This window comes from Nomascus leucogenys, chromosome 15, assembly GCF_006542625.1.
Source record: "Nomascus leucogenys isolate Asia chromosome 15, Asia_NLE_v1, whole genome shotgun sequence".
Taxonomy (NCBI): domain Eukaryota; kingdom Metazoa; phylum Chordata; class Mammalia; order Primates; family Hylobatidae; genus Nomascus; species Nomascus leucogenys.
Genome location: NC_044395.1, coordinates 57,994,594 through 58,020,224, shown reverse-complemented (window position 1 = coordinate 58,020,224; position 25,631 = coordinate 57,994,594). Strand labels below are relative to the sequence as shown.

Here is a 25,631-nt window from a genome sequence, read left to right as displayed (position 1 = left end):
GGAATTCTTCTACTGCTGTCAGCAGAAACAGGGTCCAGGTGGGGGCTACCAAGTTTGGGAGCTGGGAAGCCACGTCTGTAAGGGGCATTCATGTGAGCTGTCATCTTGCCCCTCTACACTTTTGTATTATATGTGCTGCCTTCCCTCTCTGGAACGCCTTTCTACCCCATTACCTGGTGGACACCAACTCAGGAGCTGGCCTCAAATGTCAGCTACTTTGTGAAGACTTCCCAGAATGCTCTGGGCAGAACAGGTGGCTCCTCCTCTGTGCTTCAATGGGCATCTGTGCAAACCTTTGTCATGGTCCTCCCCTCTTGACAGCAGTTGCCTGTCTCTCCCCTTACAGTGAGAATTCCTGGAATGCAGAGATCATCTTTCTATCCCCAATGCCTGAAACAGTGGCTGCACAGAAGAAGGACTTGTAGAATGAAGGAAACTGCCATAAAAGAGGGCAAGAAGATTGAATCGGAAGACAAAAGAGGGGAGAGACTACTGGCTTTGCAAGTTGGGATGTGCCCAATTTTTGCCTACCACAAACTCTCTTATGTAAAAAGTGTGGGCTTTACCCAAACCGCCACCCACTCTCTGTGGGGTTGAGGGCCTCTGTGGCTAACCTGGGATTAGCTGCTTGCTGGGAGGGCTGTGGCTGCTGGAGACATCCCTGCCTGTGGGACCCTGGGACGCTTTATACTCAAGTTGGTTTCATGGTAATGGAAGGCAGAGCTCACTTTTCAAGTCAGAGGGTAAAGGAAAGGGAACTGACACGAGCCAGGCACTGTGCTAAGTACCTCATGAAATGTATTTCATTTCACCCTTGCAATCACCCTACCAGGTAGGTGTTAGTTTCTATTGTTCCATGTGTTCCTTATTCTTTTTTTCCCTCTTTTCCTGCCCTCTTTGGATTATTTTCTTAGTCTTCCATTTTATCTCCACTGTTGACTTATTAGCTAGGACTCTTTTTTTAGTTTTTATCTTTTTAGCGATTTCTCTAGGGTTTATAATACACATATTTAATTATAGGTAGATATTCTAACTTCAGATTATGTATCAGGAAACTGGAATTCAGGGCAGTTAAATAATTTTTGTAACACGTCATAGCTTCAAAATGGTGGATCCTTCACTCCGTTCTTACATTATCCCAAATTGAGAACTATTTTTTTTTTAAAGCCATACCTTAACCAAATCAAGGACTCATAAGCAGTTTGATTTGTGTGTCAGAAACCCCTAAAGTGCAATCCATGGGATGTATCCAATGAGATATTAGGATTTCATGGTGAAAAAAGGGCTTTCACGGTCAAGCAAGTTTGAGAAATAGTGGGCAAATATATTAAATAGTTCACTTTTATAGCACTTCTCAGAGCTTATCATACACTGAAATGTACTAAGAAAATGTAATAATGGTGGTGACCCTGACAAATTTATTTGATGCTGGAACCATTTTTCCAGAGCATTTTCTGAACTAGTGTTTCTTCAAATGGACTTTGGAAAATACCGCTGTAAGAGAAAGTCAGCGTTTCCTGTCACTTTATGCCAGCTTTCTCAAAGAAGACTAAGTATTGTTAGGTAGTAAGAGCACTTCATGGGGTCCCGCCCCCTGAGTGAGCTGTGGTCTTTACCTGTCATGAAGCACTTGATGTCCTGAGAGTTGCTGATGGGGTTGTTGTTTTTGAACATATAGAGATTAAAAGGCATGATGTTGCTGCTACTAAGGTGCTTCCACAGCTCGTGGTCTGGGCTAGTCCAGCGTCCGGCCAGCACATCATAATCTCGCCGGCCCATGTGGACAAGCTTGGTGAGTGGATCATAGAGGCCACCATGGTAGCCTATGATGATCTGAAAGTTGGGGTTGGTATCCATGTAGATCTCCCCATAGGCTGTGTACAGGATTTGCTTGATCATCAAACCTGTTCCACTAAAGACAGCAAGTGGGGTCCCGATGTTGTCACAAGCTATGTAAAACTCATCACCACTGCTCAGCTCCATGGCAAAGAGGTGTCCTTGCAAGTCATAGTAGAGGGAGGTGATCTCAGAGCTGGAGTGGTTGTAGAGGTGGGTGACCTTGGTGGGGTTGGTCAGGTCTGCATAGAAGAACTGCAGGTGGTGGCTGTGGCTGCTCTTGCTGGACACCCGCCGCCCCAGGCCATCGTAGCGGTACCTGACACTCCAGCCGCCAGCTCGGTTGTAGGCCTTGATGAGTAGGCCAGCTGAGTTGTACTCAAAGATATCACCGCCCCGCTGCCTCAGGAAGCCATCCTCATCCATCTTGTATTGCACGTCACCCAGCCGAGTGATGCGGTCGCGGATGTCATACCGTAGTGGTGTGAGCCGTGCACTGTTTCCAGGGCTCAGTAAGTGCAGGTTCCCATTGAGGTCGTAGCTGTAGCGCCAGAGTGGCTTGTCATTGATGGAGACTGTCTGCAGCTGGCCATCAGCATCGTACTCATAGGAGTAGCGGGTGGTGTTGGCATAGGGTCCTACCTTCAGCTCCTTCTTCACTACTCGCCCCATGTTATCATACTGGACGGTCATCCAGTACATGAGCGAGCGGAAGATCTCATACTGCACTTCCTTCATCCTGCCATATGCATCAAAATGCTTGGTATGGGTCATGACAGCTGTGGTGATGATCTGGTTAATGTCATAGTAGATGACACCAAACTTCCCAAACTGCTCTGTCTTGCCTGACACATCATCATAGCGATAGAGATCAATGGGCAGTGGGGTCTCATTGATCACAGCCTGCATGCTGGTCACCCGGAAGCTGTTGTCATAGTTGTAGTCAAAACGGGCATTGACCATGCCTTCCTCAGTGAAGCGGAAGATCTGTCGGTCGATCAGGGGCCCAATCTGACGGTAGCGGATGGTGCAGGTGAAGCCCTCGTTCTGTAGGTTGATGGTCTTCAGCATGCCTGCCGTCTCGTCGTAGGTGAAACTGACCTTGGTGGTGTCATAGAGCGTCTCCGCCAGCTTCGACAATTTGCCATACTTGTATATCACCCTGCGGCCAGTGCCCAGGTAGAAGGTGTGGAGGAGGTGCCCATCCTCAGTGAAGTCCTGTATGACTGAGGCATTGCCCTCAGGGGGCTGATAGATGTTTCTGTAGTAGCCCACTGAGCGGATGGTCTCTAGTGTCTGCCGCGCCACGTTGGGCATTGTCACAGAAGAGAGGCGGTCATTCTTGTCGAACTCAAAGATATACTGCCTCTGGCTGTGTAGTAGCAGCACCATGGACTGGAGGGAGAGGAAAACCAAGAGATGAGAGGAGGGTGGTGAGGAGAAAGGGTAGGTCCACATACCTGAGACTTAAAGGGAAGGAATGAATGTCCAAGGAGAATCCTGAGTTTCCATGGTTCTCTTGAGTTATGCTCCAACCAGAGCTCTCCAACAGGAGCGCCACGGGATACTGCAAATAGGTTACAGATGTGCCAAGATGAGGCTTTCTCTCAGCCTCATCTTAGCACATCTTTAACCTTAGCACACCTGTAACCTACCTGGGGCCTAGGCCTCCAGGTACTCAGGCCATTTGCTGTCCTATGGTGAGCAGCCTCGTGGGTTTGCCCCTTTGTGCAGTACAGACCTGGTTACTTTTGCGTGTGGTGGGGTGTGAGAACGGCCGAGAAGCTTTGGCCTGAAGTATGTACAGCAGTCTTGCTTCCTTGCCCCAGACTTCTCAAACCAATCTTCCCACTCAGGCAAGAATGAGCTCCCCCAAACAGAGTCTCACCATTTCTTTTACCTGCTAAACAGTTTCTGCTGACTCCCTGTGGCTTACAGCATGAAGACCATATTTGAGAAGGGCATTTAAGGCTTTGCACAATGACAGGTCATAAGCCTACTCTGGGATAGGGCAGGCTGTGATGGGAATGGAAGAATCTGGTTTCTAACAATGGACTCCTTGTGTGGCCCTGGGAAAGTTCTTCCCCTCTCTGGGTTTGGGTTTTCAGTATGTTGGATGACCCCCAAGGTCTCTCTCTCTTAGTACTAGCACAGAATGTCACTTTTGGGGGTACTCACCCAGTGGGTAGAGGAGACTCACCTCAGAGCAAGCACAGCCTATGCCCTGGACAGGTGACCAGGGTCAGGAAACAAAGCAGGGATCTGGGTACTTGAACTGGGGCATGCAGTGCACTTGTTCTCAGGAAAAGATCAGCAGATAAAAGGCCTAGAGGCTTTATGCTGCAAAGCTACCATTTTTTCCTATTTGAGACCAACTTTTGATTTTAGGTCATTTCTGATTCTTACCCCTGGGATGACATGAGTTCTGACCCTATAGCAGAATAGATTTACTAAGGCCATGCCCAGCACTTGAAGCTCAGGAGTAAATGCCTCCTGCCTAAGTACTGATCCCTAGGCTTCCGCCTGGTTCTCCACAGCTGGATTGTACCACATGCCCTAGACCTGGGAGCAGACCCTTGGCCTGGGTCTGAACCCTGAGTCCTGCTCTGCAAATCCAGTGAGTATCTGGGCCTCTACTCTATCAGGCAGGTCTTTCATGTTCTCCTGCCCTAGGACCGCCACCTGCCATGCTATCTCCATGATCCATCCAGATGCCTCTTGGGACCCCCTGCCCTCTGTGGCAGACTTTCCTGAACATTTCCTTTTGGAGACATGGGTCAGATATAGCCCACTGAGGCCACCAGGCTGGGCTTGGCCGTGAATGATTGGCCTTCTGTATGGCAAGACCAGTGATGCAGGGAGACAGACACCTGCCTTCTCTAAGTATGTGTAGCTCCATGTCTTCCCATCAGCGAAGATCCTGGATGTGATGCGGCCCGCCTGGTCGTATTCCATTCTTTCAGACATGATGCCTCTCTGGATGCCAGCAATGTGACCCCCAGGGGAGTATGTCACGTTGACACCATTCAGCCTGCTGCTGGGTGACCAGAGGCTGGGCCGCCCTGCCTGGTCGTACAGAATCCGAAGGGTGAACTTGCGGTGGTCATCATAGATCTTCTCTGTGCGTGTTACGCGGTCAAAGTCCAGAGATAGGAGATTTCGGTTGTGAACCTGGAGAAAGGGTTGGAAGGAAAGAGAAAATTAATCTGGACCATGAGAACTTTGGTCTGATGGGCCACGTGGCTCTCAGCTCTACTGGGAAGCTCTTGAGTAGAGGAGGGAGCACAGGTCCTGCACAGCAACAGACATGGATTTGAGTCCTGGCTCTGTCATTTGTCAGCTCTGTGAAGTTTCCTCACCTGTAAAATGGGGACCTGGTCTAGGGCATGTGGTACAATCCAGTTGTGGAGAACCAGGCAGAAGCCTAGGGATCAATTGCACAGGGTTGTTGTGAGGATGAAGATGATGCCTATGTTGAGAAATCAGTAGCTGTGACCAAAGAGGATCTGCATGTTTTCTAATGTGATTCTTCTAATGAGGACACGTTTTAAAAGGCAGATCCTTCTTGACTCCCTGCTGAAAAGAGACCCACCAAGTGAGCCCAGAAAATAAACTGACCCATCTATTCCACACCAGACACTGCGGAGACCAAAGCTCAGGGAGGTGAAGGGATTTACCCTGGATCTCGTGGCTGGTGAGTGATGGAGTCTGGACTTGACTCTCATCCATACAACGTGCCCCCAAACACTCAGTGGCCCTCTGAGCAATTCGTGGCCTTCTGGGGGCTCTGGACTTCCCAGCCCCTGTCGTGTGTCTCCTGCCTTGCCACTACAATCAGGGCTTCTTGATTGCCACAGTCAGTACCCAAGACATCTTCTTCCCAGAGGTGCTGGGAGGCAGTGAGTGTTTGCCACTGGGATGGCTCTTCCGCCTGTGGGCCAGATGGGGACACAGTCCTGGCTTTGAGGCACTTTGCTCCTGCCTTCAGGATCGGGAGTGCCTTGTATAAACTCCACCTGGGCTGCTAGGCCAGCACACAGTTCAATTTCCTTTCAGAGTCAGAAAGACAGGGCTCCTACAGACATAGTGGTAAGTTAGGGTTTTTATATTTTAATAAAGAAATATACTTCAGGGGCCTGTTTCTGTATTTGGATCTGCCCTGTAGGCATTGGTGGCCCCTGAAATATTGCCAGGTATTCTGGAACTAAAATACTGGTTCCCGCTAATTGGTGTCTGGCCTTATGGGACATTTGGGCACATTTTCTGTCTCTTCCACTAGTCATTGCTTAAGGTTGACATGTAATAAGGAAGACCCAAGAGGAAAGCAGATAATTAGGTCATGTGATGCAAAATGGCATGTGTGGACCGAGGCAACGAAAGGCCCTCTGGATCCCTGTGTGGTTAAAAAAAATGGGTCCAGGTCTAGGAATGAAGGCCAGGATTCTAGCTGCAACTTTGTGACCAACTTTTCTATCAACCTTGGGCAAGTGCCTTCCCCTCTCTGAGTCTCAGTTTCTTATTCTGTATAACAAGAGTTGTTGTGAAGGTTGAAGAAACTTAGTAAATCAGTGGAGTGCTAGGCACATAGAAGGTACTGAATAGATGGTTGGAATTATCTCCATTAAATGACAGGAAACGATCGTGGTCATATCCCAGGAAGGAGAGACGTGTGTGTCTCCTCCTTCTCCCACACAAATTCTAAGGCCTTGAAAATAAAGAGTTATAATGACGATGCTGACTTTAGCTGTGAATGACCTGGTTATAATAAGGTTACCTTCCCTGGGGTAATCTAACACAATTGCAGACGCAAAAACAGTGTGGCAGATGATTCCCATGAAAAATCAGAGGCGTTGGAGGCTGAAGCTGTGTTATTTGCAGACAGGGCACAGGAAGATACAAGGGCTGTGCCACCAACAATGACAGAGGCCTTTTAAAAGTATCTTTTCGAAGGTCCCCCTGTGACTTCCCTCAGGGTGGTGCCACCCAGCCAGCTGCCCCCCTTTATCCCTCGAGGATCTCTAGTGAAGGGGAGCTGTACCTTTTTGGCAAAATTAATAAAATTAAACAGCTCACTGGGGAGCCGCCTAATGCGTCCTGTGCTCGGCAGTGGCGGCAATGAGACTATTTCACCTCTTTATTAAAAAAGTTCCCAGTTGTATAAAAAATGAACTCCATTATGGGGAGGCACACCCGGCTAACATTCTAATTCCACCTGCCACCACTGTGGATGGCCATTTATTTGGGAGGACACGTAGACGTGGCCACCTGACTAGAGCACCATCAATCTCAGGTTGGGAGAGGGGCGAATGAAAGCCTAGGAAACTTTTGGTCCAGTTCACACAGTACAGAGGAAATCCTAATCATGCTAATCGCTGCCATTTATTGAGCACCTGGAATCTACCTGCGCTGGGCTAGGTGCGTTGAGTGTATTATCTTGTTTCTGCAGAGGCACCTGAGGCTTAGAGGAGCTGCTCAAGGCTCCACACGGCACAGGCAGGAATCAAACCCAGGTCAAACTTCCCATTGAGGTCACTGCCTCAGAGGCGCATGCAGGAGTCTCTGCGAATTCAGATGGGGGGCTCAGTGAGGCCACAGAGAACAAAGACAGCTAGGCCTTCCTCAGGGAGCTAGTGCAAGGCTGTTTCCCACAGTAGAGAGTCGCTAGAGCTCTTGGCTGTTGAGGGAACAAACAAAGCCTGGTTTTCTGGGTTCCAGTTGTGTGATATTGGATAAGTCACTTAATGTTTCTGTAGCTGCTGTGGGCCTATTTTCTAGTCCTTTTTTTTTTTTTTGAGACAGCGTCTTGCTCTGTTGCCCAGGCTGGAGTGCAGTGGCGCGATCTCAGCTCATTGTAAGCTCTGCCTCCCAGGTTCAAGCAATTATCCTGCCTCAGCCTCCTGAGTAGCTAGGATTACTGGCGTCCACCACCATATCCGGCTAATTTTTTGTATTTTTAGTAGAGATGGAGTTTCACCATGTTGGCCAGGCTGGTCTCGAACTCCTGACCTCGAGCAATCCACCCGCCTCAGCCTCCCAAAGTGCTGGGATTACAGGTGTGAGCTGCTGCACCTGTTTTCTAGTCTTTACCGCCACCTCGCTATGAGACTCTGGAAGGATTGTTTACCCTTTCTGGATCTCGATTGTCCCATGTGTAAAAGAGGGGCTTCAATGAACTTTCTTTGCTGAAGGGCAGGGGACTTAAGAGAGTCTGAGCTGTGTTGCTATGAGGATGCTTCTGGAATGTTAGGAACATGTAGCTCAGTTCTGTAGTTTGTTTCAGCTCAGCAGGTATCTCCTGAGCACCCATGGTGTGCAAGGTGCTGTGCTGAAAGCCACGGCTAGTTCATTAACTTTCCCTCTATTCATCACCTGCCTTTCTCAAGGTGGAGGAAAAAGAAGCTGGGCACTCAGGCCCTGGCAGAGGCTGTACTCTACAGAAACATGGGGCGTGAGGCAGACAAGGAGCTGGCTCAGGGCATCCGCATATTCAAAAGCACTCTGAATGTCAGACCATGATGCCAGCCCCAGCACTGATGGCTCGGGTGTGGTCATTTTGGAGAATGTAGCTTAGGTTCTAAGTAGCTGAGCTGAATTTTGGGACATGTTAGCAATAGTAATAGCAATAATGGTAATAAATAATAGCAATAACAATAAGAATATATATTATTGACCACTTGCTATGAGCTAGACTCTAAGACGCTTAATATATTACTTCTAATCCTTGTAGCAAGTTGTAAAATTGGCCTTGTCCTTCCCATTTTATAGATGATGAAATTGAGGCTCTAAGATTACTGATCTGCCCAAGCTCACTCAGGGAATAATGTAAGCTGGAAATTCAACTCAGACCTGTCTAACACCAAAGCCAGTAGTCTTTCCACAAGTAAAAACTAAAAAGACACACAAGGGTCTCTGATCACACGTGGTTCCCTGCTTTAGTCCCCCCCCTTTTGCAGATGAGTAAACTGAGGTCCCAGGGAATTTCAAGATCAGAGCCCAGTTCTCCAGATTCACCCTCCTCCTTTCCCCCCAGGACACTGCCACCTCCAGAGGCCTCGCTCACCCGCAGCCGGCGCCCAAAGACAGTGACCTGGCCCCGAGCCTGCTCTTTGCGCTGCCGCCACTCCACCAGGTTGAGGCCGTTGTCAATGGGCAGCGTGACATTCCTCTTGCCCACGGTGGGGTTGACGGTGCCAGCCAGCAAGTGGGGCTCAGTCTGCAGTGCCACCTCCATGCCGTTGGCCAGCAGCAGGCGCAGGGAGCCATCAGCCCCGATGTAGTAGCTGTTCCGGACTTGGTCTGCAGGAGAGGACAGGCACAGACTGCTCAGAAGGAACGAAGGTGGAGGGAGGTGTGAGGACAGCAGAGGCGGTGGAGGGGACTTTAAAGGTTGCTTTTCCTAACTATAAAAGCAATACATCATCACTGAAGAAAACGAGGAAAATACATGGAGAAGACCATCCAGATTCTCAATATCCAAAGAAAACCATTGTAAATATTTTGTATATTTGTAGATTTTAGGATATTTCCAAATGCCCTTACAGTTTAAAATAGATAAGAGTTTTAAAACAGTTATAGAGTTTTTCACTGATCATTGTATTATATCATGTTACTGAATATTTTTCATAAACATTTTTCTTAATGACCATACAATATTGCACTGTATGAAAATACTTTAAGTTACTTAACCAAGCCTCAAATAGATATTCAGTTTGATTCCAGTTTTTCAGAATTATAAGTACCACTGTATATATTTAGTTTAAACATTATTCTAAGTGAAAAAGAAGTCAGATGTAAAAGGCTACATATTGTCTGACTCCACTTACATGAAATGTCCAGAATAGGCAAAAATCTCTAGAGATAGTGGTTGCCAAAGGCTGAGGGGCAGGAAGGAATGTGGAGCAGCTGCAAATGGGTATGGGATTTCTCTTTGGGGTGATAAACATATTCCAGAATTGGATCATAGTGATGATTGCACAGCTTTATAAATATACTAAAAGCCACTCAATTGTATGTTTTTAAAAAGTAAATTTTATGCTCCGTGAATTATACCTCAAAAACACTTTTTAGATAAATCAATATCCAATGTCTTCATTTTAGATTTTCAAATCAAAATAGATTCCTAAAAGTAGGATTACTAGAGCAAAGGGTTGAACTTTTTTTTTTTTTTTTGGAGACAGGGTCTTGCTCTGTTGCCCAGGCTGTAGTGCAGTAGTACAATGTGATCATAGCTCACTGTAACCTCATACTCCTGGGTCCAAGCCATCCTCCAACCTCAGCCTACCAAGTAGCTAGGACTATAGGCATGCATCACCACACCCGGCTAATTTTCAAAGTATTTTGTAGAGACCAGGTTTTTTTTTTTTTTTTTTTTTTTTTTTTTTGAGACGGAGTCTCGTCTGTCGCCAGCTGGAGTGCAGGTGCAGTCTCGCTCACTGCAAGCTCCGCCTCCCGTTCACGCCATTCTCCCCTCAGCCTCCCAGTAGCTGGACTACAGGCGCCCCCCACCCCGGCTAATTTTGTATTTTCAGTAGAGACGGGTTCACCGTGTCTCGATCTCCGACCCGTGATCCCCCCTCGCCCCAAGTGCTGGATTACAACGTGAGCCACCGCCCCCCTAGACCAGGTTTCGATATTTGACCAGGCAGGTCTTGAACCCCTGGGCTCAAGCAATCCTTCCACCTTAGCCTCCAAAAGCAATGGGATTACAAGTGTGAGCCACCATACCTGGCAGGTTGAACATTTTTAAGGCTCTTGATACACTCTAAGGTAACAATGTTCTTTATAACAAGGTGAAAAATAACTCTGACACTTAAACCACTGACAGAATGCCAAAAAAAATACATAAAACAAACATATTTTAAATCATTGTCACAGGCATATGACAATGATTTAAATATAGATATGATTTGAAATTTTAAATTTGATTTAAAACATTTTAACTTAGATTTTTAACTAAACGAAACTTATGGTGAAAAAAGTAAATTTCAGCTGTAAAATACACATAGAGTTTGTTTCTATAGATAAAAATCCTATCTCCGGATTTGCGCTGCACTCTCCTGTCTCTGGCCCTTCCTTGGCTGTTTCCTCTGCACTGCCCCCCTCTTCAGTAAGTGCTGTCTCGAGACTCCCTCCAAGCTCTGCTAAAATGTCATCTCTTTCCAGAAGCTTTCCCTGTTCCACCTGCCAGAATGTATGACTCCCTGTCCTGTACACCCCTCGGCCTCTCTATGGGCCTCCTCAGTGCAGCTGAGAGGTGTGGGAGTCACTGCTCCGTTAATGAATAAATTCTCCAATATTTGAGTGCGTGCTGTGAGAGGCACTATGGCACAGAGATTAAGAGCTTGGCTTTAGAGCCAGGCGACTTCGGCTCAGGTTCCAGCTCTGCGGCTGCCTTGCTGTAAGACCTTGGCCAAATTCCTAACCTTCCATGCCTCTGGTACTTCATCAGTACACTGGGACAATAATTGTACCCTGCCTTGCAGGATGCTCTGAGGATTGAGTGAGATCATGAATATGAAGAGCTGAGAACTGTCCTTGGCATATAGTGGTATGTAAATGTTAGCTGTCACTGGTTTTATGTGCCTGGCACTGTGCTAGTCACTGTCATGTGTGTCTCTTGTCCTCCTCTATCTCTACCGTCCCATTTCTCACACACACACATACACACACAGACACACAGACACACACATATCATGGTGAACTTCTCTAGTGCTGATCATGGTCCTGGAATAGGGCCCCTTGTCTTTAGATTGGCAGTTAAGAGAATAGGTTCTATAGAGCATGTTTGTCTGGGTCCAAACACCCAATTAGGTGTGTGACTGGGGCAAGCTACTCAACCTCTGAGTACCTCTCACTGCCTTCATTCAGAAAACGGAGACAATAATACTTACCTCCTAGGCATATGAGGTACTATATGAGGTACCTTATGAGGTACTGCTTAATGTAAAATGCTGAAAATACTCTTTGCAGTTAATAAGTGCTCCAAAAATGTTAGCTATCATCATCGTTAGGATTATATGTGCTCAGTAAATCTTTGCTGGATGAAACTAGTTATGTTCCAGGCTCTGTCAAGCACTAAAAAGAGTTATTAAGCAATTATAAGCACTAAGTTATAAGCACTAAGATAGTTTTCATGGGAAACCCTCACTGAATCTTTTCTGCTAGAATGGCATAAAATAGGTACCCCCCCCACTCCCTCCTCTCTCCATCTTTCTCTCTCACACATGCAAAATTCTAAAATCTGCCTCAAACTTTCTATGCATTATTCACTGACAATCTATATTTTTCTGCCTTTGAATAGTGAAAAAGCCTGTGTCGATTTATCCTTTAAAGCCGTTCCTTGCTGAATCCACATATGTCCATTAACGGTGACTTGGAGGGAACAGCATCTGTGGAGGCCCAACTCAGATGATCCCATTTAATGTGGGCTGTGACTTCCCAAGGCCACTGCTCATTAGCAGCTACTTCTTATTACTTCCCACAGTTTAAACAGAAGACGAAACCGAAAGAGCTTTTCACAAAGACTCTAGTGAGGCAGCTGCAAAACTGAGCATCTGAGCCTGGTACTCAAGAAGGAAAGAGCTTGGCAGAGCTACCAAAGAGGAAAAACAGGTACCATGTTTCCTGGATTCCAAGAAGTGATTTTTCTTTTCACATTTTAACATTTTTTGAAATTGGAATGTGTCCACGTATGCCTTTTGAACAGTGTGACTTTTTTCCCTCTGCCTAAAAAGTTGTTATTAAATTGATGGTACATTTAAAAATTGAGGAATGTGGCACTTTCAAATTTTAAGAAGTTGCCCAAATATAAGAAAGTCCACATGAACCTTTGAGAAAAATACTCACAGCCAGTTTAGCAGTATGGAATGGATGGATAATTCTTAATCACAGGGAAGAAGACAGGCCTGAAGGACAAGATGTCTGAGTAATTGGTGGTCCTGCAGTCCTTGGTCAGGCAAGATCTTGGCTGCCTCAGAAGTTGTATCTTCTCTTGGCAATAATCCAGTCAGAGCATAAATCCCTGAGGTCTGTCCCAACCCACTTGTGATACGATTATATATCCATAGTTCCCAGCTCATAACTCCTATACCCCTTGTCATAGTCTTTTGTTCTAATGTTGAGGCACTTCAGGACTCAGAAGCAGGCCTTAGGAAACAATCTGTCTGCCTCTCTCTCTGACCTTCTCCTGCCTTTCTCTCCAAGGCAGGACTCTAATCTGACTGTGGGTCATAAGACCTACATTTCAGAGGGGATCCTGCTCTACACCCTGGAGGAAGGAATGAGTGCTGCACAGAGAGGCCAAGAAGAATCTGAAGACACAGGCCTTGCTGGGTTCAATCACATTTCTACATGGTTGTCAATCATGCCTATCCAATGAAGCCTCCATAAAAGGCCCAAGAAGACAGAGTTTGGGGAGCTGAACATACGGAGGTCCATGGAGGGGTGAGGGTGATGTGCCTGGGGAGGGTGTGAAAGCCCCACGCCCCTTACCCTATATCTTGGCATACACATCTCTTCATCTATATCCTTGATAATGTCCTTTATGATCAACTGGTAAATACAAGTATTTCTCTAGTTCTGTGAACTGTTCCAGTAAATTAACTGAACCCAAAGAAGCAGTCATGAAAACCTCAACTAGAAGCCAGTCAGATAGAAGCTCCAGAGGCCCAGACTTGTGACTGGTGTCTGAAGTATGGTAGATGTCAGGGTGGGGGGGCTAGTTTTGGGGACTGAGCCCTCAACCTGTGGGATCTGAGGCTATCTCCAGGTAGATAGTGTTGGAATTGAGTTGAGGGACACCCAGCTGGTGTCCACTGCAGAGCTGATTGCCTGCTTGATTGTAGGGAGAACCCCACCTCCTCTGCCTATATTTGGTCACAGAAGTCTTCTGTTGATGACTATTGTGTGAGAACAGACAAAACACTGAGTTTTCCTCAGAAACCACGGTTAAAGGTGCTTGGTGAGGAAGGAATTCCAGTGTGTGGTTTCTCTTTCTTTGAGAACCTTTATTGTTCTTGGAGCTCTTTGAAAGGCAAAGGACTAAATTTGGGAATAAAAGTGGTTGTAAGAATATACAGACATTTATTTTCTCATGGTAAGTTAAACTGCTTGCTAATTAATTAATTACTCAATGAATCCAATAGTATTGCTTATCGAGCAATAGTATGTGCTTGGCTCATGCTGGTCACTACATTGTCTAAAGAGATCGACTGAGCAGCCCTATGGGGCAGGTGTTAAAATTCAGCCCCATTTCCCAGACCCAGAGACCAAGGCTCAGAGAAGAAGAGTGACAGCCAGTTCACACAGGTGGGAACTGACACGGCGGGCACAGGGACCCAAATTGTCCACCAAGAACCCATGCTCTTCTCACCGCTCCACCCCATTCCACACAGCTTCAGCTTGCTTCCTTTTCCTGGAGAAGAAACCGAGGGTCACCGTGGGTGATGTGGTGGCAGAGTCAGAACTAGAACTTGGGCCTCTGACTCTTAGCCTGAGGCTCCTTTCACTGCTTCGTGTGAAAGCCTTTGGAAGTACGAAGAGCCATCCAGCGGGCAGGAAAGAATCAGGCAGAGCTTTCCCTGGTGATGGCTTCTTTCTTTTCAAGTTTATTAAATCTGACAAAGCTGCAAGCCCACCTGGGTCACCACATCCCACCAGAACAATTGAGGCAGATAATTAACAGCAAGATTTCATCATTGTGAAATCTTTTTACTTGGAGCTAAAAGACCAACCCATAACAGGATGATGTGACAAATGCAGAGAAGAAGGGTCTCTTTTCTATGAAATCCTGGAAGAGGCACAAACCTTCTCACCTGGGCTTCAGGAAGGACTTCTCCATAATCAAATCCCTTTCATAACTATGTGTAATTATTCTCGTCCTTTGTCCTCACCTACACCAGTGTGAGTGTGTCTGTTATTCTGGGAGTCATTAGGATGGCAGAATAGCGAGGTCACCTGGATTAGCAGCTAATGAATTCCCTACCCTTTGTTCTGATAACAGGATAGGACAATAAAATATTATTCTGAAGCTTCTTAGAGAGAATTTACTTGACTCAGGCTGGTATATTTTGCAAATTAGGCGATAATACAGAGAGTTGCAATGCTTTCCTGTCCTTGGGCAGCTCCAGCAGCAGCCTATTTCTTGTGCCATCCTCCTCCAAAGGGGTCTTCCCACCCCTCTGCCTCAAAGTCCCCTGGCCCCCACCTGACTTACCTTGCAGCAGTGTGTAGAAGGCACCTGAGGCAGACAGGTTGGTGGTTATGGTGACATCATCCTTGCTGGAGGTCTCTACCTGGACATGCACTGAACTGTCTGTATCACTTCGGAAACTGCTCACCTGGCCAGTAGGGAAGGTCACATTTGTCAGGCGGCCAAAGCTGTCGTACCTGGAAACCAAGGGGTGGCACTGAGTAGTAGAAATATAATGGTGCTCTAGCTGGAACTTGGCGCATTCTACCTCATGCCATGGTTTTGCTGTGCTCTGCTTTTCTTTCTGGCTGGATACATTCCTATGTCTCCCACATCTCTTGCACAGGACCTGGTACATAGATTTCAGGATGTGACTCCACCTGCTGATACCCAACTGCAGGAAAATAACTGACCTCTCTGAGTCGCCCTTCCCTAACCCAGTGGGGATGATACCACTGACCTGCCTACTGCCCAGGAGTACAGCTATAAACTAGAATCCAATTGTGAAGGGGAGAGATGATGGTGGCCATAATGAGACAGCTGACCCAGAATCTTAGAACTGGGGGACTCCCCAGAAATGATGTAATCAAGCTTGATGCCTGAATACCCTCTGCAAAACCCGCAATAACTGGTTATACAGGTTTTTCCTGAAAAACACTAGAAATGGGGGCTATTACCCAGGGGTTTCCTAGGTTTCTACACATTCTGGGAAAAGGGGATTCTGAATTCAAACCAGGACTCAGCCTAGATAAATGGTGTCTTGCCTCTTGCAACCCCTTCCATCTAGATTTTACATCTGGCACTAAGCATTTTTGTATCTGCAACTCTTAGAACCCCCACAGCTTTGCTCAGGTATGGTCTTTCTAAAGCATCATAATTGAATCTTAATTCTCTTTACTATTCTCCTGATTGATAATAATAAAAGAAATACCTACCATCATTGAATACCTCCAATATACGGGGCATGGTGCTAGTTGCTTTTCATGCATTTTCATGTCATCCTCATTTAATACATTTCTCATGTAATCCTCATTTAATCCTTGTCTAAAAGGTATGTATTATCTCCTTTTTGGAGGATCAGAAATTGAGGCTTGGAAAAGTGAAGTCACCTGCTCAAGGTCACACAGCTAATTAAGTGTGGGTAGAATCAAAATTCAAACCCAGATCTATTTGCTTCCAAACTGCCACCTGCCTCTCTGTCTTCAATGAACATTTCTGTACCATCCATTTGCAAGTATTCATCACATGCGCTCCTCCCTGGCAGGAGTGGGCTATTAACATTTTAATTATTGTTTTTAATTAGGGGAGGCTGAAGTGTAAAAAGGCAAGCTTAAATAGCCTTTTTGCACTTGTGTGTGAATGGGGACACAGTTCTTCCTCTACATGGCAATATTCCTGACTGACTTCCTGGACACGGTTGCCCCTGTGTACTTCTGCCCCTGTGTACTTCGGGTCTCCCTACTGGCCTTTTTTTTTTTTTTTTTTTTTAACTGTTTTGTTTTTACTTCTGGGGTAAAGCTGGCCCCTGTGTTCCTGTGAGGGTTTTCACAATGGGGCAATAAAACATCAGAGACTTCAGCTCTGTCCAGGGTCTTCCTTCAGCTGGGCCTGGCTTCTTGCTGGGATTCCTGGGCCTGCAGCTCCTACGGTATCAGGGGAGACTTGGTGGGTGAGATTAGGCAGGGCTTTGCTCAGGAATTCTCTGCCCAAGGTCAGACTTGGGTGCTGCACTACAGACTCTGCCATTTGCCAACTGTTTCCGTGCCTGCGCCTGGCACAGATCATAGCACTCTACACTGAATCTAATAGTCCCTGGCACACTCTGCCACAGAGGAGGCATTGGTAGAGGTCTTCTGAATAAATCACCCCTGTTTTTGGCCTAAGACCAATTCTGGCGGACGGGCCGGTGGCCTTTGGGGAAGTTGGATGCCTCTGCTGCTGGGGCCTTTTCAGGATGGCAGTGCTGTGGCCTCAACTACACTCCCGGGCAGGGCTGCAGGCAAGGCTGTGGCTCTACCAGAGGCTCTCCTGTGGGTGGTTGGGGGCTTCAAAAACCCATGTGTTGCCATGACTTCTCCTTTCTCTTTCTTAGTAAGGAGTCAAGTTCTTCCAGGAAAAGGTCAGTCTGGCCTAGGGGAGGCTGAAACCTGGAATGGGTGGTCAAAGGGGTGGACTGCCCCACAGAGCTAAGTGAGCAGTAGTTCTGAGAGACGGCGGCTAGGAAGGAGGGTGTCTTGGAGTAAAGATCTGAGATGCATGTCCAAAGACTTCTGTCACATGGAGACCCTCTCAGAGCTCTGCTCCCTTCAACTCTGAGAGAGGCCGGGATTCTTTTTAACCATTTGTGGCCACTGGAAATTTGAATAGGAAGGAAACATACAAAAATATTGACAGTGGTTATCTCTGGGAGGTAGAATTACAGGTGATTTGAATTGCTTATTTATATATATTCCCATGATTTAAAAATAATAAACATGGATTATTTTCATAATCAGAAAAGTGTTGTGACAAGCAAGGTAAAACCACATGTGAGAGCTCATGAGCATGGCCATCTGGGGAGGCAGATGCCTTAAATGCCAGGCTGTGCATAGGAGAGTCTCACTTATAGGGCAAGTTGAAGACAACAATTTCCAGGCATTTTCAGCAAAATATTACTAGGGTACTCCAAGTTTTTGAGCTAAAAATCAAGACCCCCCAAAACTGGTTTTGCCCTGGTCATCTTAACTGTATCTGTGATTCATGATTAAGCTGGGTCCAGTCAGATCCTGAGTCATCTTTTAAATCAACAGGAAGATCCATTTCAGTCCAGCAGTTTAATGGGATGGGGATGCTGTTCTAGGCTGATTCTTTGAACACCTGTAATCCCTGTACATACTCTTTATTAAAATAAGACTATTCACTCGGACTGTCTACTTTCCTGACCTAACCACATGAAAAAGATTTTATTATACCATGCAAGACACTGCAAAGCTATTTGTGGTGTTTTACAGATAAGAATTGATAGATTGTTAATTAGGGGTCAGATGTCACTTTGACACCACTTCTACCATGGCCTCGCTCAAATGCCACCTCCTAAAGCCCTCCCTGGTTTTTCCTGTCCCTTCTCCCAGTGATATCCTGTGCACAGCTCTGTCCTAGAATGCCTGCCCTGCACTGCAGTGTTGATGTACAAGTTGTCCCCCTCTTTGGACTGTGAGTGCTTAAGGCCAGAACAGGTCTGTGGAGTCTGTGGATTGACACCACCTGGGTTCTGCCACCTGCCAGCAGTGTGACCCTGGAGGACTGGCTCTCAGTTCATCTCTGCTTCACCAGCATTGGAACTGGCATAGAGAGGACAGGCAGGGAATGCTGGCTGAACAAATAAATGAATGCAGGACTGGATGTGCAAGGCCTCTCTCCTGCTTTGTGGGAGAGGAGACACCATGATTCATTCACACATTCCCTCCTACAGGACTTGGCACAAGCTGGACACACACTAGGTATATGATAAACACTTGCTGAATGCCAAAATATGGAAAAACCAACTCTTACTAAATAATACTTTGGCAATCTCCCTAGGTATCTCCCTAGAGTTTTAGTCTTGAAGACAGAAACGGGCTTTGTATAAAGGCAGACAACTGCAATTATTATTGAAGGTAGCTTGTAAGGCATAATTAAATTGAGCCTAAAGAAGATACAATGAAAAGGCCCCAGGCCTTCAAGATCTGGTTTTCATTTTATATGAGATGGTCAAAAAAACAGTAATTTCCACTCTTCACATTTTCCATTAGAAGGACTGAATGTCTTAATTAAATGAACATCATATAAAGCAATCAATTTATAAAATTTTCTTGTCTCTTATTCATTCATTGTAGTACCTTCCAGAGCTTGAGAAATGACCTGGATCTCTTTGCTGCTTGATCAATACCGTAATTATCCCACCAGAACTGCTCCTTCTGACTGTGAATGGGAAGAAGTAGGGTTGCCAGTCCTCTGGGCCCTGCATACCTTTGCCCTGTGAGCCACCTGTAGAGAACTCTTTCTTCTCCACCGCAGAGCTGCTATAACAAAGTGCAGGGACCTGGAAGGGGCAGTTCTCTGAACTCTCTGGGCTCCAAGTGGCTGCCTCAAGTCCCGCCCCATGATTGGGTGGCATCGGGACAATGGCTTAGTTACATTTGTGACAGCTTTCATTATGGGGACCCACAAAGTACTGGCAAATTTTCTTTCTTTCTAACCAAGAGGAATGAAAGGAATAGTTTTTTACAAAGTTCTCTGGAGCCAGATGGTCTAGGCTTTGCATCCTGGCTCTATACTTGCCAGTAATGTGATCTAGAGGATGGGCACTTGGCTCTGTGTTCCTCCTAACCATCAAGTCTCCACCACAAATGATACAATTTCAGGCAGGCCATATCATATAACCTCGGTGAGCCTCTGTTTTCTCTTCTATAAATGGGGATAATAATCCTGTTTCATAGAGACACATGAAGACCAAAACAGGTAATGTATTTAAAATGAACGGGAAGAACGGGAAACTTCTTCCCAGGGCCCCCAGGACCCCAGGAGATTGCCCTCAGAGGAATGTCAACTCCCTGAGGGTAGGGACTTCAGTTGGACCCTGCTGTATCCCCGTAGCTTAGAGTGTGTGGCATATAGCATGTGCTTCCTGATGTCAATGAATGTTGGCTGAATGTTGGCTCCTTCCTGCCTTTCTTTCTGACTTCACCCAGAACGTCACTCCTCAGCACATCCTTCTTCTCTCTGTATCTGCTTCTGGTCCCCAAACATGCCAAAGTCAGTGCATGCTGGGGTGCTCGTGCTTCCTGTTCCCTCTGCGGGAACGCTCTTCCCTCCAGCGTTGGTATGGCTTGTTCCTGTCGTCATTCATATTTCAGATCAAATGTTATCACTTCAGTGAGGTCTTCCCTGACCACCGCTTCTAAGACAGATTAAATCCTCCCAACCTTTGTATCATATTTTGTTATTGACCTCACTATACTTATTATTTATTTGTTCTTTGTTGTCTGTCTCCTCCTAATATAAGCTCCATGAGGACAGGGACCTTGTCTGTATTCTTAGTGCCCAGAGGAGTACCCAGCAGGTAGACAGTACTCAGTACATGTTTACTTAATGAATAAATATATGAGTAAATAATAGATATTGTTGTTGATTCAAGACATGGGCTGACAGCAATGAAGAAGTTCATTTGTTTTACCCTTCCTTGTCCAAATGAGGTGGAGAAAGGTCACTAATATTCACATGGTGCCTTTTAGGTACCAAGCATCATGCTCATCACCATCTTTTGATGTAGGCATTATTATTATCATCATTTCACAAATGGTGAAGAGGAGGCTCAGAGAGGATAAGCAACTTGCCTAAGATCACACAGCTCATAGAGGAATATAAATTCAAAGTCAGTTCTGTCTAATCTTAAAGAATGCGTTTTATTCATCAAGCTTCCCATAAAAATGATGCTGTTTCAAATAAAAATCTTTGGGTTCATCACTGTGGTATATAGAAAACACTGTTTTTCCAAGTCTCCAGTGGGTCAAGAAGACTGGCAGTTGTTTTATTTTCAGGAGGCTTTGCTTGCTACCACTGCAATTAACTTTGCAGCAATGCCAAGCCCCCAGTTGGGGGGTATGATAGGGATGACCAGATGACTGGCTTTTCATTATTTCCTCCCACTGATTTTTCTTCATTCCATTTATCCAAAGCATCTTTGGAGCACAGTGAAAGAAAACACATAAAAGATTCATATAGGCCAGGCGCAGTGGCTCACGCCTGTAATCCCAGCACTTTGGGAGGCCAAGGCGGGGGGGCGGGGCGGTGGGTCACTTGAGGTCAGGAGTTCGAGACCAGCCTGGCCAACATGGTGAAACCCTGTCTCTACTAGAAATGTAAAAATTAGCTAGGCACGGTGGCTGGGTGCCTGTAATCCCAGCTACTCAGGAGGCTGAGGCAGGAGATTCTATTGAACCCGGGAGGCAGAGGTTGCCGTGAGCCGAGATCGCACCGTTGCACTCCAGCCTGGGCGACAGAGTGAGACTCCGTCTCAAAAAAAAAGATTCATATAGTTGCTGTGAACTTGGGTCTCAGAAGAGGATTGCTAAAGGATATCTTCACACACACTGCAAGGCTTTCTTTTTCACACTCAATACTTCATCTCGAGCCACTTACTATGCACGGCTGGCAAGGAAAATGCTGAATTGCCCTCTGATACTAAACTTTTGCTGATCTTAACTTTTTGGTTAAAAAATAAGATTTGATTTGTATGACTTTCATTTCTGATTGTTTCAAACAACACCATCATCGTGTCAGGGAACTGGGCACTGTATTGTCTGTGGATAATTATGGTTCCTGGCCCAGGCACACCAATAGTTCCCCTGGCCCATGTCACTGTAATAGATGTCATCACGACATCATTAGCTACTCCAAAACTGGATCAGAGCCAGAGCACTTTGTGGCTTCTGCATTAAAACCTTGTACTTGCTGTCCATTTCCTACAAAATTAAGTACCCAAAATGAATTCTAGCCCTCAGGATTCCCAAGATCTGGCCCACTCTGCCGTACTGTACTTGAGGTGGTGCCTCTGGTGGGAAGTGCTTAGGGTTCAGGCAGATCTGGGGCTGAACCCTGGCTTGGCCAGTCATGGCTAACATGTCACACAGCCAGTCAGTCTCTGTGCTGGTTATTCTCTGTTCCCCCTACCTCCCAGATCCATTCTCTGTCCTCTCTCTGCCCAGAGCAGCTGACTCCTGCAGACTGTGTCACTGGGGCACTCTCGCTGGCTCACTTCTGGTTAAGCTAAGTCCGTGGTAGGCACGGGCAAGAGACTGGAATTCAGAAGGTTTTCCTCACTCCTCACTCCTTCTTTCCTCCAGTGCCGAATCTCTAACAGTGGCTGCGTGGATCCATGATTTCAGCTTCAACCAGGGGGCTTCTCCTTCATCATTACAGCTCCCCCTGGACTTCAGTCACGATATCCTTCAACTTTCCCACCTTGCTCTGCAGCCTGGGGGTTGGTAATGGCTATTCACTGTTTTTAGTGCCTGGGTGCCTCAGCGTCCTTTCTTTATTTTTATTTTTAGTTAATTAATTAATTTGCTTAGGGACAGGATCTCACTCTGTTGCCCAGGCTGGAGTGCAGTGGTGTGATTATGGATCACTGCAGCCTTGAACTCCTGGGCTGAAAAGTGCCTTCCTGCCGCAACCTCCTGAGTAGCTAGGACTACAGGTGTGTGCCACTACATCCAGCTAATTAAAATTTTTTTTGGTAGAGATGGGTATTGCTATGTTGCCCAGGCTATTAGCATTCTTTCTAGGTTCCCTTACCGCTGCCTATACCTCTATAACATGTCTTCATTTGAAAGATATTTTTGTTGAGTGTAATATCTGAGTGGATGATTTTTTTGTTTGTTTATTTTTGTGAGACAGAGTTTTATTCTTGTTGCCCAGGCTGGAGTGCAATGGCACGATCTTGGTTCATTGCAACCTCCGCCTCCTGGATTCAAGCAATTCTCCTGCCTGAGCCTCCCGAGTAGCTGGGACTACTGTAGAGCACCTGTAGAGGTGCCCACCACCATGCCCAGCTAATTTTGTATTTTTAGTAGAGGTGGGATTTCACCGTTGGCCAGGCTGGTCTCGAACTCCTGACCTCAGGTGATCCACCTGCCTCGGCCTCCCAAAGTGCTGGGATTACAGGTGTGAACCACTGTGCCTGGCTGTGGACAGTTTTTCTTTTTTCTTTTTCTTTCAGCATTTCTGTCTTCTGGCTTGCACAGTTTCTGATGAGAAGTCTGCTGTAATTCTTACCTTTGTTCCTCTTATAAAATACTTTTTTTTTTTCCTGGCTGCTTTTAAGGTTGTCTGTCTCTCTTTTTTAATTCAGCCATTTGAATATATGGCTAGAAATGTGTGTGTGTGTGTGTGTGTGTGTGTGTGTGTGTGTGTGTGTGTGTGTGTTTATTCTGCTTGGTGTTTTCTGAGCTTTTTGGATCTGTGGTTTGGTGTCCATTATTAATTATGGGTAATTCTCTGCCATTATTTCCTCAAATATTTCTTCTGTCCTATTTTTTCCCTCTTCTCCTGGAATTCCAATTACATGTATATCAGACTGTTGGATGTTGTCCCACAGATCTTGAATGCCATGCTCTGCATTTTCCACTCTTTTTTTTCCTCTCTGTATTTTAGTTTGGGTAATTTCTATTAACTGTCTTCTTTCCTCAGCTGTGTCATGCTGTGTCCTCTGGAGAGAGCAGCCCATCAAAGGCATTCCTCATCCTTATAACCGTGGTTTTCGTTTCTAACAATTCCATTTGATTCTTTCTTATCGTTTCCGTCTCTCTGCTAAAATTATCCATCTGATCTTGCACATTGTTCACCTTTTCCATTAGAGCCTTTAAAATAATTACAGTTATTTTAAATTCTCTGACAGATAGTTTCAACACCTGTGTCATAGCTGAACGTGATTCTGATTATTTCTTTGCCTCTTGGGAATGTGTTGCCTTTTCTTGCCCTTTTGTACATTCAGTTGAAAGCGTGACATCTTGTGTAGCATGGTAGAGCCTGAGTGACAGGTTTATGCCTGGAAATGGGTGTGAGTTTCCTTCTGCTAGGACTTTTGTGAGGGGGTTTGGGTTTAACTTAGGATTTGAAGTTTGTTTATGGTTAACCTCTGTGCATCACAGGTTTTAAATTCCCTTAGCAATTCCCTGTGTTTAGGATGCGAAACTGGTTTGCCAGAGGGTTTTTTTCCCTCAAGGTCCACAGTTCAGCCCTTGGGTCCTCCCTTTGTGCTGACTCAGAGAGGGTCTCTTTCCATGTTCCTGCCACTCTCTAACTGCCTCCCAGCAGTCTTCTGCCCTTCACTGATGCTTTTAGTCTTTCAGCTAACTATGGTGGTGGCAAAGCCTTTGCTAGGGTTCTGACTCTCAGGTATGTGGGATTTTTTTCTTTTCCATTTCTTTTCTTCCCTCATTCAGCTGAAAGGATTTTCCCCGGTGCCTAGGCAGGACAGTGTTCGCTGCCCTTCTCTTCACAGATGAAGGGTGTTGTTCCTGATGGAAGATGATGTGAGCAGGGTCTGGGTAGAGTGGTCAGGGGTGTATGCTCCTCCCTCAGCAGCTGCTGTGACCTTCCCCCAGGTCTACCACAAGGGACACTTTCTTCTTAAATCTTTCCTCACTCTTTTCTGTGGGAAAACTCCTGGTGGGATTTGTAGAGAAAAAAAGTCCCTAAGAAGACATGGAAGTGCCCAACGGCTACAGCCTCCAAGGGCTTCAGACTCTCTTGCCAGTACACACTTAGCCTTTGTGAATTCACCAGCCATCCCAGCTGAACTCTTTCTCCCCAGGGCTGGTGCATCTGCCCCAGCCAAGCCAGGGCCCACATCTTGTCTCTTTATGCAAAACTCTGTCTCTCCTTGGATTTGACCTCAGAGAAGGAGTTCAAGGAAATGCACGAATTTACCTTTTGTCTGGCTTATTTTCATGATAAGATTGGGAATGATGCACTTTCCAGCTTTCCTATCCCTAAGTAAAAACCAGAGGCCAAATCTCTTCATTTGACCCATTTCGGTTGAATTCTATGTCCCGTTGGGAGCACTGGCAGTGCTGGTGCTCACACGTGAATCTAGCATTCTTCTCATGACAGCATATCTTTTCTTCCTGTCTCTATTGTCCTTCCATTCTGAATTTACATGTCATTATAAAATATTGACTATTTGTCAGCCGACTAGTTGGCAAACCCTAAGTTTGATGCAAAGACAAATTTGTAAGGGTCTCACAGTAGTTAAGGTGAGCATAATTATAATAGGAGTTGTCACATGGCACTGTGGGAGGCCAGGGCCCCTTCCCCTATGAAACTCAGGGAAGGGGGTTGCTCATATCTGTCCAGCAAGTCAATTCTGGAACCTGCCTCATACTTATCAGGCCATTTTCTCAGCCACCTAATGCCATCTGACCAGGAGCTAAGTCTGAGAGTAATGATGCCACACATGGGAGATGGGGACTGCATTTCAGACTCCTTTGAGGTTCCTACCAGCAGACCTGTGGGCTGAGGGGAGGAAAGTAACCTTGATTCTCCAAAACTGTGAACTCTGTAAATCAAGGTGCTCTGAAGTGTGTGATGTTTATGTTAGGTGTACTATTTAATCTGTTAAGAGGATCGGCAAAGCTGACTTAAAACTTGTTTCAGGCCGGTGCGGTGGCTCATGCCTGTAATCCCAGCACTTTGGGAGGCCTAGGTGGGCGGATCACTTGAGGTCAGGAGTTTAAGACCAGCCTGGCCAATATAGTGAAACCCTGTCTTTACTAAAAATACAAAAGTTAGCCAGGCGTCGTGGCAGATGCCTGTAATCCCAGCTATTCAGGAGGCCGAGGCAGGAGAACTGTGGAGGTTGCAGTGAGCCGAGATTGCACCATCACACTCCAGCCTGGGCAACAGAGCGAGACTCCATCTCAAAAACCAAACCAACCAAACCAACCAACCAACCAACCAACCAACCAACCAAATAAACAAACAGCTTGTTTCAATAATAGCCTATGTCACAGGCAAGCCTGCGCAATTTTTTTTTTTAGAAAAATGGAACATTTCAGTTATAATCTACTAAACTGCCTCATGAAGC

At 46.0% G+C, this 25,631-nt stretch overlaps 1 protein-coding gene across 1 annotated transcript in view; it reads right to left on the bottom strand.

Moving 5' to 3' along the window:
* The window catches only part of TENM4 (teneurin transmembrane protein 4), a 416,745-nt gene that overhangs the window by 11,504 nt on the left and 379,610 nt on the right, over window positions 1–25,631 (bottom strand). Inside the window, exons 26-29 of the mRNA XM_030828936.1 lie at window positions 15,050–15,222; window positions 8,897–9,132; window positions 4,711–5,007; window positions 1,617–3,231 (exon numbers count right to left, since the gene is read on the bottom strand). Coding sequence (XP_030684796.1) covers window positions 1,617–3,231; window positions 4,711–5,007; window positions 8,897–9,132; window positions 15,050–15,222 — 2,321 coding nt within the window. The remainder of the gene's footprint in view (window positions 1–1,616; window positions 3,232–4,710; window positions 5,008–8,896; window positions 9,133–15,049; window positions 15,223–25,631) is intronic.